This window comes from Staurois parvus, unplaced genomic scaffold (genome assembly GCF_062004578.1).
Source record: "Staurois parvus isolate SC_StPar_1 unplaced genomic scaffold, SC_StPar_1.0 ptg001432l, whole genome shotgun sequence".
Lineage (NCBI taxonomy): Eukaryota > Metazoa > Chordata > Amphibia > Anura > Ranidae > Staurois > Staurois parvus.
The window spans coordinates 1771532-1787319 of NW_028319228.1; the positions used below are offsets into that span (position 1 = coordinate 1771532).

General features: G+C 41.2%; 1 protein-coding gene across 2 annotated transcripts in view; it reads right to left on the reverse strand.

The window, feature by feature from the left end:
- Window positions 1-15788, reverse strand: part of GOLM1 (golgi membrane protein 1) — a 118424-nt gene that overhangs the window by 72751 nt on the left and 29885 nt on the right. For both annotated transcript variants that reach the window (XM_089662117.1, XM_089662118.1), the window contains exon 2: window positions 2503-2652. In XM_089662117.1, coding sequence (XP_089518243.1) covers window positions 2503-2628 — 126 coding nt within the window. In that variant the 5' untranslated portion in view covers window positions 2629-2652. The remainder of the gene's footprint in view (window positions 1-2502; window positions 2653-15788) is intronic.

The window sequence follows — 15788 nt, forward strand, 5'->3', positions numbered from 1 at the left end:
ACAAACAGGCAAATGTATGGGCAGCTTTAGAATTACCATCATTAGGAGGTAACTCATTTCTACAGAGGACAAATTCGAAAATAACGTTTTCCCTGGAGTTTCCATGTAATAAAATAAATATGTGGGTCAAATGTTGTTTACCTCTGCCTCTCAAAATTCTAGTTGCCCAACTGTCATTCTGATGTTTCTGCTCCAACACTTTAGGATTGATTTACTAAAACAGGTGCATTCAAAATCTGGTGCAGCTGTGCATGGTAGCCAAATCAGCTTCTAACTTAATCTTGTTCTATTAAGCTTTGACAATAAGAAAGCTGATTGGTTTCTATACAGAGCTGCACCAGATTTTGCACAATCCAGTTTAGTAAATAACCCCCTTTAAAATTACAGATACAAAACAAGTAGTTCAAAAACACAATTTTGACTTTTGTCTTAAGATGGGGAAAACTAAAAATTCCCTTACAATGAGGCTTCTCCACACTTCAAAAGGTTACAATTTCCATTCCTTCCTATAGGATATCAGTAAAAAGGGAATTTTACTTACCCTTTTCCCTTGTTCCAGCAGGCACCCTCCAGCTGTAAGACAAGCTCCCACAGCCTCTTCTAGAAGGCACTCCAGTGATCTTAGGTACTCAGAGGTCAAATACATACAATGCATGGCCAATAACCCTGCATTGCATGGGAGGACAGTTTGGAACTGCATACAAGTCTGAATGTCAGGGAAAAGAAACAAGGGTTGGCTGCCTAAGGAGTGAGGGATAAGGACAGTAAAAGGCCTTTTATCTGTTCCCCCAGGCATAAAACCTTTTCAGTGCAGGGGTGGGGATTGCAAGGGATTTTTGTTTTCCCTGAGGTTCAGCTTCAATTTGTTGCATTCTTGTTCTGGGTCATTGATCTTTTGAGAAAAAGGTCAAACAATGGCAGGTGTACTTTAAAAGAGTTGCAAAAAGGAAAATCTGTTTTTTCCTTTTTGTGCCATGGATCCTGTGACAGACAGGGGCAGCACCTGATACTGTGATAGTGGAGGTGGAGTTAGACATTCATTTTGCATTTATACTTTAAAATGGTTGTTCTTTACTCACAAGCAGAACATCAATGGCTACAATAGATTTATAAAGATAATGACTAAAACTTTAAATGGGGGTACATTATATGCAGATGGAACGGAGTTATGTTATTTATCTTTATTTTTAAATATGTACCAGTTTAACACATTTAAGCTTTCTTTAGTGACAAAGTTGTGAAAAATGTATGCAAGATATATCTTACCTAGCCCTTTTCTATAAGCATAGGATTACTTGGTTCAACAAAACCCCAAATTACTCAGCATAATACAATTTAACATCTTGCACACTGTTCTAATGGGTGTGCTACCAACTGAGCAGCTCAGCAGAATATCTTATGTCATTCTTGGCTACCAGGCATCTCTCCAAAAGCAGCTTAGCTCCGCTCAAGACAGTCATTATGCTCTAAGGTTCCTATTCATGTACGGGAACATAAGTGCTCACATTCCAAAGTTCCTGTCAGGTGCAAGCTTCCTCAGGTCAGACTTTCTTAAAAGCAGTATTAAACCCAAAAGCAAACAGTTGTTATATTGCAGCTTACCAGTTCTTAGATGCGATAGCCTCATTAGTTTTCAGACTCTCTTCCTTTTAATTTCATCTGTTGATAAAGCCAGTAAGTCTGTTTTTCAACATTAAAGCCCTCTTGAAGGTACGGGGATGAGACAGACCATTTAACACTAGGAGGGGCACTTAAAAAGGATCAGCTTTTACTTATTTCTGTATAACCTTTCTCCCAAAAAAGGAACAAAACTGCTGTAACGGATTATAAAAGTGTTTGCCAAAGTTCATTTTAAGTTTGTTAGTGTATATAAATCTGCTAATCCATCTAACACTCCCCTCCCCCCCAGACTGACCATACTGTTGTCCAAAAGGTGCGCTGTGTGCTTCATCCAGAATGGGAGCTCTCTATTACAGGTGGTGTGTTACTGGCCAGGTTACAGGAGGGGAAAAAAAGCTTAAGAAAAGAAAACTAATAAAGCCACCACATCTAATGTATGGTACGTTGCTAACTATTGTATTTTTGGCTTAAGAACACTTTAAAGAAAACCTTTAAATTCCAACCCCATAACATCCACTACAAATATATAAATATATGTACACAGCATATGTACAAATGCTCATTTCCTTTTCCAGGAGCTGCGTTATAATTTGTCAGGTCATAAAAAAAAAAAAAAAAAAAAAAAATGTACACATGTACTCCTGTTACTAGGAGGCACATGGTTTCCATAGCTGCAATTAAAACAGAGTAATGATGACGTTTCAATCGTATAAATTATTGCACAGCTGATCTATCATTAGAAAGATTACCAACAAGGTACAGCTGTAATTTCCTGGTCTCACTTTTGTAAATCAGTGACCAGCAGCCCAAGCCACTCTTTGTTCTAAAAACCCTTGATAACGGACACACGTCTTTGTGAAGTACAATTTACAAATGTCCTACCTGTAGCTCCACACATCTTGAGCTTGTAATCCAGTAATTTATTCCAAGAACAAAAACACATGCTAGGAGCACAGCAATGAGAAGAGGCGGGGACTTCATTCCTCTACGACCGGTCCCCAGTCCCATTCTATGAAGGAAAGCTCTTTAAACCTGCAGAAGAATGGAAAGCAGCGTTACAAGAAATGTAGGTGAAAGAATGTCTCTAAAAAGAGCAACTAGATTTCAAAAGGCTAACAACTGCACCTTCTTAAGTAACCAGTGAGGCAGAGCAGAGGTCTTGCATTGTGCTGACAACACCTATCAGCATCTTCCTATTTTCTTTCCAGGATTCTCTTAACGTAAATCAAAGACTTTTTTTTTCCCCTTTCAAAGGCTCGATGCATTCTAGGCTTAAAAGAAAAAATGCCAGTTCCCTTGGCAGAAAAAAGAAAAAAAAAAAAAGCTGACAAAGGAGCGTTTTTGTACACAGTTTAGCATTTTTCTGCCAAAAAGCTCCAATCAAAAAATGCAAACCAAAAGGGTTTTTTTTTTTTACCCCGTCTCTAGAGGTTGAGTCTAAAATATGCCTCTAATCGTCCAAATGTGCACAGACACATAGGAAAACACTGAAGATGCTTCTACAGGCAAAAAACACAAAAAACTCTTGAAGAGCCAGTGTTTTTTAAGCCAGTGTGCATGCAGAAGACCAAGTCCAGCCAAAGTCAATATTTCAGTTACAGGTGGATGCTAGTAGGAGAATATAACAAACGAGATTTTATCACCTGTTATACCATAGTGACAAGATTTCCCTGCGGAACAGGGTGTAATTCGCACCGGTTCCTGCACCGCCAGCCACACTGCACTATTCTGTTGCAGATAAAAGGGGGGGGTCCATTCAGGTTAATGGCAGTCTCACACATACGAAAAATGCAGCACAATTTCCCTGTGGGTGTGTTTTAAAGAAGAAAAAAAAAAAAAAAAAAAAAAAAAAAAAAAAAAAGGGGGGGGGGGGGGTTTAGGAACCTTTTTTCTGGCATGAAACACAGGCACAGCTGCCCATTCAGAGGCTGTGCCCAAGCAAACGCAACTTACAGAGCCACACAGATGTGAACCTAGCCGTACAGGAGAGTGAGTAGACAGCAAACTAAATAAAATGTAGGGTACTAATGGTTCACACTAGTGTGACTTGACAAGGAAAATATCATTGGTTTCAGTAGTGCCCGCTTTAAATCAGTGCGAATCATAACGGTGCGATTTTGGAAAAGGTTCCTGCTCTACTTTGGTGCGATTTACAGTGGGACTTGGCCCCTTAAAATATGCAAAGTCCCATCAAAAATCTCACCACATAATCACACTGTAAAGTAGTGTACAGCCGTGGCCAAAAGTTTTCAGAATGACACAAATATAAAATTTTTACAAAGTCTGCTGCTTCAGAGTTTTTAGATTTTTTTTGTCACGTTACTATGGTATACTGAAGTATAAATTACAAGCATTTCATAAGTGTCAAAGGTTTTTATTATCTGTAATTCATCCTGGCATGCTGTCAATCAACTTCTGGGCCACATCCTGACTGATGGCAGCCCATTCTTGCATAATCAATGTTTGGAGTTTGTCAAAATTTGTGGGGGGGGGGGGGGGGTTGTTCACCCGCTTGAGGATTGACCACAAAAGTTCTCAATGAGATTAAGGTCTAGGGAGTTTTCAGGCCATGGACCCAACATGTCTGTGTTTTGTTCCCCAAGCCACTTAGTTATCACCTTTGCCTTATGGCAAGATATTCCATCATGCTGGAAAAGGCATTGTTTGTCAAACGGTATTTGGATAGTTGAGAGAAGTTGCTCTTAGATGTTTTTCCTTTATTCATGGCTGTGTTCTTAGGAAAAATTGTGAGTGAGACCACTCCCTTGGCTGAGAAGCAACCCCACACATGAAGGATCCCAGAATGCTTTACTGGCATGACACAGGACTGATGGTAGCGGTCACCTTTTCTTCTACGGAGAAGGTTTTTTCCGGATGCCACAAACAATTGGAAAGAGGATTCATCAGAGAGAAAAAAAAAAAAAAAAAAGAAGGGGGGGGGGATGGTCTTTACCCCAGTCCTCAGCAGTCCAATCCCTGTACCTTTTGCAGAATATCAGTCTGTACCTGATGTTTTTCCTGAAGAGTGGCTTCTTTGCTACCAGTCTCGACACCAGGCCATCCTCCAAAATCTTCAATTCACGATGCACTCACACTTGCCTGCTGCCATTCCTGAGGAAGCTCTGCACCGGTGGTTACCCGATCCCGCATCTGAATCAACTTTAGGAGATGGTCCTGGAGCTTGCTAGACTTTCTTGGGAGCCCTGATGCCTTCACAACAATTGAACCCCTCCCTTTTGAAGTTCTTGATGATCCAAAAAATTGTTGATTTAGGTGCAATCTTAGTAGCAGCAATATTCTTGCCTGTGAATCCCTTTTTGTGCAAAGCAACGATGACTGCACATCTTTCTTTGCAGGTAACTATGGTTAACAGAGGAAGAACAATGATTTCAAGCACCACCCTCCTTTTAAAGCTTCCAGTCTGTTATTCTAACTCGGTGTTGAGGACAGGGCTGGAAATCGCTCTGTCATGCTGACTGACACCTGTGTTAATGAGAGAATCACTGACATGACATCAGCTGGTCCTTTTGCGGCAGGGGTGAAATGCAGGGGAAATTTTTTTGAATTGAGCTCATTTTCTTAGCAAAAGGTGGACTTTGCATTTAACAGTAATTCATCTGATCACTCGTCGTAAGATTCTGGAGTATATGCAAATTGTCATCATAAAAACCTGAGGCGGGACATCAGGGGAGGAGCCAAAACATGGAGCTGTGAGGCAGCACAGTGCAGGAGTGCCAGAGACCCAATCAGGTGCACCATGAAGGATAAGCCCTAGAGCCTACCTGGTCCTTGTCTGTGCTGCAGTCTATGTGCTAGTTGGGTCGGCAGCTGCGTGCTCTCTTGGCAGCTGGTGCAGCGGAGGATCCCAGGTGGTGTGTGCTGGCCGCCCACCTGCGGGTTGTGCAGCCTGCAGGTGACTGGTGGGGATTGGGAGTCAGTGGCTGGAGGAGTCCTGTGGGCCCGGAGGAGTGGAGACGAGATGGGAGGCGGGGGCCTCCAAAAGATGGAAGGACGCCGGGAGTTCCTGTGAGTCTGCCTGTGTGGCAGTGGCTGAAGCCCCCTGAGACTGCGAGTGAACTGAAGGAGATGGCAGACTATACAGGGAGACCTCAGTATTACATTCAACACCCAGATACCACAAGACCCCTGACTGGTGGAGACCCTCCATAGCACATATCCTACTCCAGGAACCCTGACTGGAAGATTAGGCTGAAAGGAAGGAGTGAACAGGGACGGAGTAGAAACACACTTGCGGCACGAAAGGTGATGGTGAGTTGCCGCAAGCAGCGGTAGAAATCTGTAAAGAATTGTTGCTTTTGAAGTAAGTAATCATTTGTTGGGACTACCGTGTAGGAGAACATTATTGGAGGACCCTAGGGGGTCAGAGGATCCACTCATCTCTACAAACAAGATATGAAGGGGTTTCTGGACTCTAGCAGAAGAAAAAAAAAAAATGGAAGGGAGGAGGAGGAGGGCTATCCTGGGTCAGTATTTCTGGAACAGAGGAAAACGAATTGTAATTCTTTAACAAAATGAAGAGTAGACTGATTAAAGGGAAAGGGGGGGGGGGGGGAAATCAAAGACTCCCCAATCAAAAACACAAACACTAGCACAATAAGAAAGTGCATGCCCCTGCAAGAGAGAAGCCCAGAGACCCAAACCCATGAGAATCAGCTTGAAGGACTTAAAAAGTATGACGGAGATTAATCCAGACTTTCACTCGGGACACTGGAAGAGAACCAGATTGAAGACTCTGTAAATGGGGAAAGTGTAAGAACAAGGAAACATGGAACAGCAAGGATCCATATCACAATCACTTACAAAAATTGAAGTGGCGTAAATGCTCGTGAAACTAGAGATGTCCACGAAAAATAAGAACGGGACATTACGCAATAACCTGGGTTGGATATTAACCCGAATTGAAGAAGTAGAGGGGAGAATGGAGGGATACACGCAATTAATAATAAACTAGAAACGCAAGTGGAAGTGATGCGTAAAGAACAGAGAAAGCTTTCATTTATAGTAGAAGATCAGGAGAACTGCAATAGAAGAAACAGTTTAAGGATTAGGGGTTTACCAGAAGAAACGCGACAGGAAGAGGATCTACAAGAGAGAATAAGGAATCTGTAATCCAATTATGGGGAGAGCAGTGACAGAGAAATTGAAAATTGAGAGAGTACATAGGATCAGACGGCCAAAAAAAAGGAGTACTGGTGGAAAACCCCAGAGATGTGATCGTCTGATTCCATCACTTCGGAGATGAAAGAATATGGAAAGGGTTGCGTGACTCTATTGAAATAAAATATGAGGAAACAACCTGCATATTTTTTTGGACATTTCTCCAGAGACACTGGCTAGAAGATCTTTGAAAACATTGTTGGACCATATGAGAGAGAAAAAAAAGTTTGATACAAGTGGGCTTGCCAACATGTTTAATCGGATGGAAGATCGGCAAGGCTGCGGTACCCAGAAGATCTAAATGACTTTTGGGAGAAATTAGACTTACAGAAAATGGACCTTGAAGGATGGTCAGAGGGGCCTATACAGAAAATGGACCTTGAAGGAGGGTCAGAGGGGCCTAGAGAGCGGAGGGTAGGGGGCAGGAAAGTGGCAGCGGGTATCTAGGAAGAAGTAGGGGGAGCGTGGTCCCTTTTCCCTGGGTTGAGTAAGCGGGTGGGGTGGGGGGGCAGAGGGTTAGTGAATGTGGATCTGGCGGGTGGTCCGGAGGCCAAGCATGCTGCCAACTCCAACCTGTCAAGGATTGGGGTTGACGTGCGGGTTTTGAGTTTCACCCCAAATTAGGAATCGCTAGTGGGAAATTTCTGCAACAGATTCCAGGGCAATATGTAGGCCGGGAGGGTTTTTGGGGGTAGGAGAAGTGAAGAAAAATGGGGAACTGTAGTGGGAGGAGAAGGGAGAAAGTCCATATCTTAAATTGTCTATATCTGCTTTTTTGTGAAGGGAACTCCGGAAGGGTAGGGAAACAATAGCTGAAATGAGTGTCATGAAGTTTATGACTTATATTGTAAAAAGGGTTAAACTCCTACAAAAAAAAGCTATAAGATACTGAGGGAAATTCACCAAACACACTATAGATTTAGTGTTTCTCCAAGAGACACATACAACTCATGATACAAAAATGTGAAGTTATACACAAAGCAGTACGTAACATGGTTGTCAAAAAAAAAAAAAAAAAAAAAAAAAAAAAGAGTGAGCTTTATATTGGGAGGGAAAAATGGAGGACCCAGGGGCCGATTTTTATTTAAGGGAAAATTACAAGGGGCTGAAAATACACTGGTTAATATCTATTGTCTGAATAAAAATCCAGCAACATTCATGGAGAGAGTGTTAAGAAAACTTTCCGAATTTAGAAAGGGTAGTCTGGTTGCGGCTGGAGAGTTAAACTGGTGTATGCACCCCCAGATGGATGCATCATCCTGTATGAGGAGAGAGGGGGGAAGAAAATAAAAATTATTGAAGAGATTACTATATATCAAGGTCAATTGACTGATACTTTGAGAGTTAAACATCCAAGAGAAAAAGATTACACCTTCTTCTCTCCGGCGCATGGATTATATTCAAGACTGGACTATAGAATGATCGAACATAGGCAATTGGAGTCATTGGTTAGCGCCAACATAGAGGTTATGCCCATTTCTGATCCTGCTCCTGTCACAATGAGACTACGGGTAGGCGGGAAACAGGATAAAACAGGAGATTAAATCAGATGCTTATACAGGACCTTGAATTAGATAAAAAGGTTAAGGCGAGAAATTGAACAATCTAGGAGGCACATAAAGAATATATTAGAGGAATATTGATTTTGATGGGAGCAGAAGGAAAACAAAAAAAAAAATAAATATATATATATAAGATGGTGATAGGAGGAGCTCTACAAGTTAGGTACAGACATATGCCAGAAGATATAGATTATTAAAAGAGAAGAAGAATTAAAGATCTTATGGAGCAGGAGTCGAGAAGGATATTTAACAGGGTTCTAAAAGAAAGATATCGGTGGGGGAATAGACCTGGAAATATTTGATGAGGAAACAAAAAAAAAAAAAAAAAAAAAAAAGAAAAAAGAAATAAAAAAAAAAAAAAAAAAACTTTATAGAAAAAAATTAAATATTACAAAGGAGAAATGGTGTACGCCACCACCGATAATAGGATCCAAATATTATAGCCACCTGTACGATGCGAGTCCCAGAAACCAAAAAAGGGAGGAAAAGAGGAAAAAATAGACAAATATTTAAATGAAGTTGAGATGCCAAGAATGACAGAAGAAAAAAATTAGGCCCTAGGAGACCCATTACCCTGGAGGAAATCACCTTGGCCCTAAAAAAATACGGCTAAAAGGAAAGAGCCCTGGCCTGGATGGATATACTGTGGGCTATTCTAAAAAAAAAAAAAAAATTAGAGATCTCCTAGTCCCTAAAATGTGTGGTTATATGAATGCAATGGAGGAGGGGGTGGAAATGAGAAAAGGAGTAATTGCAGGCACACATAATGAGTATACTTAAAGAAGGGAAAGATAGCTCACAGTGTGCCAGTTACAGGCCCATATCCTTAAACACCGACACTAAATTGTACGCTAAGATATTGGCAACCAGATTGAAGGAGTTGATACTGGAGTGGATACACCTGGATCAGGTAGGATTCATTCCTGGAGGGGAAGGGACAATGACCTGAGATCATTGCTCCTCCTACAAAGGGTAAAAAGAGAAACTACTGACACAATTCCTGTCAAGTGACGCCGAAAAGGCTTTTGACAGGGTTAACTGTTGTTTTTATGATAGATATGCTAGAGGTCTAAGGATGAGGACTGAAAATGCTGAAGTGGATAAAAAAAGGACTTTATAGCACTCAGTCAGCAGATCCCTCTCTCAGTTCTTGAACATGTATAACGGAACCAGATAGGGATGCCCACTTTCTCCTTTGTTTTATCTCTGGAGCCTCTCCTGGCAAGGGTAAGAAAGTGCGTAGACATAGCAGGAATAAAGATAGGGGAAGTGGAGCATAAAGTGGCAGCAGACGACATGTTGTTCCATATTGTAAATCCAAGACTAACGTTACCTAACTTAATGAGACTATTAAAAGACTATTAAAAAAACAGTACGTGGAGCTATAAAAAATTGAAAATAAATCCTGCAAAGTCAGAGATTTTAAATATTAAATATACCAAAAGTTGAGAGGCTGAGCCTACACAAAGACTTTTCATTTACATGGAGGAAAAAAGGAAATGGGCTACTTGGGAATAAAACTAACTTCAACAAAAGCCCTGTACCAGGCAAAATTTCATTCCATTAGTAAACAAAATAAAGAGGAACTGGGGAAATTGTCAAAAAGGTGGCGCTTCCTGGAAAGGTCGTATAAACCTGGTAAAGATGTTGATGTTACCAAAAATCTTGTACAAGTTTTACATGCTCCCAGTACATCTATCAGGACTACTTTTTTTTTTTTTTTTTTTTAGGGATAATAAAGATAATATTTAAAGTTTATTTGGGCAACTAAGAAACTGAGAATTAGGTACGAGGTATTGTGTAGGGCAAAAGGGAACGGGTGCTTGGGCATGCCAGAGGTTCAGAAATATTATCAAGCAGTGATATCACGAATAGATTGGATATTCAATTCACAAGGGAGAGGATGGGTGAATATGGAAGAGATCTTGAGTAAGGCACAGTTAGGGAAAATGGTTTGGGTACCACATAAATTACGCACATTAGACATGAATATTAGTCCACTGACAAAAAAAAAAAAAAAAAGTTTTAAACTGTTTGGGATAGAATATATAAGCAAAAAAGGGATGGAAATATAATTCAGTTATGATTCCCTTGGTGGGAACAGAGCATTTTCCCCCAGGGAATGATATCTCTCGGAAATGGGATTAAAGATTATGTAAATAAGGAGTGCAGCACTAAAAGGAAATCACAATATAAGTATTCAAATGTATATACACCATTAAATATACAGTTCATAAGGTGACTTGAAATGACTTGAGGTGCTTTTGTATAAAACTGTATCCTCCTATGGGTAAGGTGCTGTGATATACGTGCGGAAAGAATGCGCACTCACCAGAACGCGCAATTTAATGAGCGTTTTGAGTATATATCCTGATGTCATCTGCCAACACGGGGAGTAACTAGAATCCAGTGAGCTTCCTCCTATGGTCCTAAATATTGGTGATAGGTCATCGGGGTGGTCCAGAATTTCCCTTAGGTGGTAGTTTGGGTACTGCCCTCTGGTAGTTATAGAGGCTCCCTCTCCGGTGGACAGGAGGGTGGCTGTAAATTAATACTCCCCAAGGGAGTCTATTAGATTCATTACAGTCTAATCAATTGGTTTGTAAGATGTCAATTATCTTCCATTTGCTGATTATCCATCAGTCTAAGGTCCTGATGGTGTCAAACCAATCATAGGTTCATGAGAGGTAAGGGACCACTTTTTTAGATACCAGAAAGGAAGGGAAGAGTTACCAGGACGCAGACCCAAGAATCTCTATGAGTGACCATCTCCACATTATACTTGAAACCGTGTGACACAGGATGGACAGTGTGCCTCTCCTTGCGGTTTGTGTTTCCTTCACATGTATGTCTCTCTCTGCTCACCTTTAAAGATTAGAATGCATGTTTAAAAGATATACTGAAAAAAAAAAAAAAAAAAAAGAAATTGCACTCTTTAAATCAAAAATATATTTATCACATTAGAGTTGCAGTACGGCCAATTAGGTCAATTTTGTTTCAACGCTCCAACCACGGAGGATGGTGGAGGATCAATATCCATTTGAGAAACTGTTGAATGTAACTACAGTCCCCAAATGGGGTACTTCTAGGATTTATAAGACTCTTATGGCTATGGAGGGTATCGTTCCTCCCTAGTTCTCGGAAAAATGGGAACAGGAGCTGGGATCAAAATTGAATGAGCAACAAAAAAAATACATTTAAATTAACACGAGGTGACGAATAGGAGCACAGTTGAAATGAATGGCTAGATGGTTTATTACACCGAGTAAGGCACATAAGCAATAAGTACAGTATATGTTTCACCATTATTTTGGAGAGGATGTGGAAAAAGGGTACAATGGTTCACATATCGTGGGATTGCCCGAAAATACAGGAGTACTGGAAGGGAATATTCCAATATATTCAGGAAATGTGGGATTACTGTACAGAGATCTGTGGATGTGTTTATTTTATAAAATGTGAACCTTTAGTAAAAAAACTACACACAAATAGGGTATTATATCATCTAGTCAGTGTGGCCAAGGGCTTGATTCACAAATTTTGTCTTGTCCCAGACCCACCAAGCATAAATGACTGGGTTAGCAGAGTGGAAAATATCTAATCAGATGGAGGAGCTGTGTCAGAGGATAGACTAGAAAATTTTTGGAAACTGGATTAGCTGGTTGGTTTTCAAAACATCTAAAAAGATACCATATATACTCGAATATAAGCCGAGTTTTTCAGCACATTTTTTGTGCTGAAAAAAGGCCCCCTCGGCTTATACTCAAGTCAACGTCTGCAGGGGGGGCGCGAGGCTCCGTCAAGGGGGGCGCGTACAGGGGTGGGCAGAGGGCTGCTGTCTCTTACCTGGCTCCACGAAGATCCATCCAGGAAGCGCTGCTCCTTCCGTCACTCCGGCCACTCCCTCACTCCTGCCGCTCGGCTCCGCCTCCTCACCGGTGATTGGCCGCCAGAACTGTAGCTCAGGAAAGGTACACAGGCGGCCAATCACGGACGAGGAGGCGGAGCCGAGCGGACCCACGAAAATCGAGTGAGGGAAAAGCCGGTAAGTGTGCAGTGCAGAGGTGCTGCTGCAACCACATATGCTGGCTGCAATAGCACCATACTGCAACAGGGGTCAGCAAGTGTCATTGGTGTCAGCGGGAGGAATAGTGCCGCATCATTGGTGTCACTGATACTAATGATGGGGCATTATTCCTCCCACTGACACCAACGATGGGGCACTATTCCTCCCAGTGACACCAACGATGGGGCACTATTCCTCCCAGTGACACCAACGATGGGGCACTATTCCTCCCAGTGACACCAACGATGGGGCACTATTCCTCCCAGTGATACCAACGATGGGGCACTATTCCTCCCACTGACACCAATGATGGGGCACTATTCCTCCCACTGACACCAATGATGGGGCACTATTCCTCCCACTGACACCAATGATGGGGCACTATTCCTCCCACTGATACCCTCGGCTTATACTCGAGTCAATAGTTTTTCCCAGTTTTTTGTGGTAAAATTAGGTACCTCTGCTTATACTCGAGTATATACGGTATCTGGAACTGGTTGGAATATAGGTGGAAGAGTAATAGAGGGAGTTCTAATGGAGTATCCGACAGAGAGAAGGAGATAGGAGGGAAGGGATACAGATATAGACAATCACGAGAAAGGATAGAAACTAGCATTGTGGTATGGACTAGGGAAAAATGGAGGGGGTAGGGGTAGGTAGGTTGGGGTAGGGGATAAGATGTTGCAAATGGAATCCATGTACTGGTGAAGTTCTTGCTTTTTTTTTTTTTTTTTAAAACCTAAAAAATTTTAAAACCTGAGGCAGCAGACTGGCACAAATATTAATTTTCTCATTCTCAAAAGCTTTTGACCATGGCTGTATAAATTACAAGGGAGTTGGTTGGTTTGCTCAGAAATCAATATAAAAACACTCTGTGCCAATGGAAAGATTTGTAATGATTTCATACTACTGACCTCTAAACACCCTTCTGTTAGGGTTACTATGCTGGAGTTAGAAGTTTAATATTTATGAGAGCATCCCCGAATTTGATAAACCAAAGCTACCAAGGCTAGCACATGTCCTGCAATGTCTCCATCAACCAGCTAAGTCCTAAAACCCCTGGTGCCTAGATTGCACTATTTCTTGGTCATAAACACTTTTTTTCTTAAATAAATACATACCTAATTAATAGATCTAGCAAGTTTCAGTAACCATCTAGTGTTTGGTGGTCACTAAACCGTTAGAGATACTTGACCAGAGATGGATTAAGGCAGAGTTTAACCTCCAAATAACAACAGGTGCATTCCCCAATGGGTAGGGACAGGTCGGTGCCCAGTTTTGACCAATATGCTATTCCCTTGGTTTTCTGCAGGGACATGAAGACTGTAACTAGGACTGGGCCCTAGGCTCCTGCCTAGGTTTCCTTTTGAATTATGTTCAGGCTCTGCTTTCAAAAAGTAATGAATGCTCACATGCATTTTTACAATTGTGCATTTTTAAAGAGTAGCTCTCCCGAGGGCTGTAATTGGACATAATGATGCCCTAAGCAAACATGAACGATGAAACACTATTTTACAAGCTCTGTATCTTTTATGTGGCAATTAATAAAAACTAGTGCGCCTGCGGAAAACTGCTTTTTATTCACTACCATCTTCAAAATGAACTGAATGGAAACACATTTTGAATTACTTAGGAGCATATTTACAAATAGGAGTATCTGACGTTCACCACACATTTCGCTGCAGGTGAACTGTACAGACCAGACAAAAAACAGCAGAGATGGTTTACCGGTTTCCTAAACTACAGCAAGTCTCCCAACTCCTTACAGTGGAATTTTACCCATAACAACTTAATAATGTTCTTTAGCAAGGAACATACAAGGGTTAGACAAAAAGTGGAAACACTACAAAATTTGCAGGTGTGAAAAAGTGACATGTTTTGCATTGGAGGCAGAGGGGATGTAACACGCTTTTGCTTCCACTGTGTGATGAGACACCTAGCTAACAGATGGGAAGCCTCATTTGTCATTCACTGCATGCTCTGCCAGTAATACGGAGTCATGTCAGAGCTCACGGAGCTTCAATGAGAGCAAATTGTTGGTGCCCCCTTAGCTGGTGCCTCTGACTGAAGTTGCTAAAATATCTGCCGTGTTGGGAGGTACAGTATCAAAGGCTATGATGGCATATACAGTTTTAAGGAAACGTCACCTGAGAAGCATAAGAGCGATCAATTTTCCAAAAAAAAAAAGGGGATGGTGGAAGAAGGACATTGAACAGGATTGTGACCTGGAACAAGAAAACAAACAACTACTGCATAAGTGACTGCAAAGCTCAATCTCAGTCTTCATCACTGCAGTTCATACGAAATAGAACTGAAAAATATTTTTGCTGGTTAGCTGAATGATGTTCAGGCCTCTAACAGGTGGTGTTACACTTAACTGAACTTCAGATATATGTTTACATGTTAAGTGTCTGCCAAGGAATTTTTAAACACATACAGTAATGTATAACTTCCCATAGAGATTTCAGCAATAATAAAAAATAAGAATTACACGAAAAAAAAAAAAAAAGTGAGCCAATATACTGCTGCTATACATTCCCACACCCGCACTCTGATACCTCCAACTTTTTAGATCTATGGCATTGATGTCGTTTATGTTCTCCTTCCCTCTACAGATCCACATTCCGTGATGTCACTATAGGAGATCCGGGGCCTCATTGTCTAATTTGTTTCATAAGCGTCTGTGTATTACAGGCATAACCCTGTCATGGCATAAGTCCTCCACACTGCTTAGTTGTGTAGTGGACTTCATTCACTTACTGCTTGATGTGTGTATTGCCCAATGTCTTACACACACACACACACACACACACACACACACACACACACTTCTCGGATTCCCCTTACAAAAGTGATTGCCCAGCATCCCCTGGGGCTACAAGATTTACTCTGATCAATAAACTGATACATTTTCATGTGCTGCAGTATGGCTGTAAGCATTGGTACTGATTTCCATCTGTTCACTGTCATTTGCACCTTAAATACACCAATCCACATCAGTTTTACAGGCATGTCATCTTAGCAAGTCTTGCTTTTGGCTTCATAAAATAAAAAGACAAAAATAGCCATAAAATGTGACATTCAAAACTAGATAGCGTAAAGCATAAAACGGTTATGATGGTACAGCCTAATAAAATAGTAGACTTTGCTCTAAATATGCTAGCATGTGTGTACTGCACAGCAGGGCTTGACTGTAAGGTTAGTCATGTACTATATAGCTGTAAGGTTAGTCATATACTATATAGCAGGGCTTGCCTGGTTAGTCATTACCAGTATATTGAACAATCACTTCATTGTAATCCATCATACAACACAAGCCTCACACTCCTGTAAGAGAAGATTAAGGACTTTCTTGGATTTCT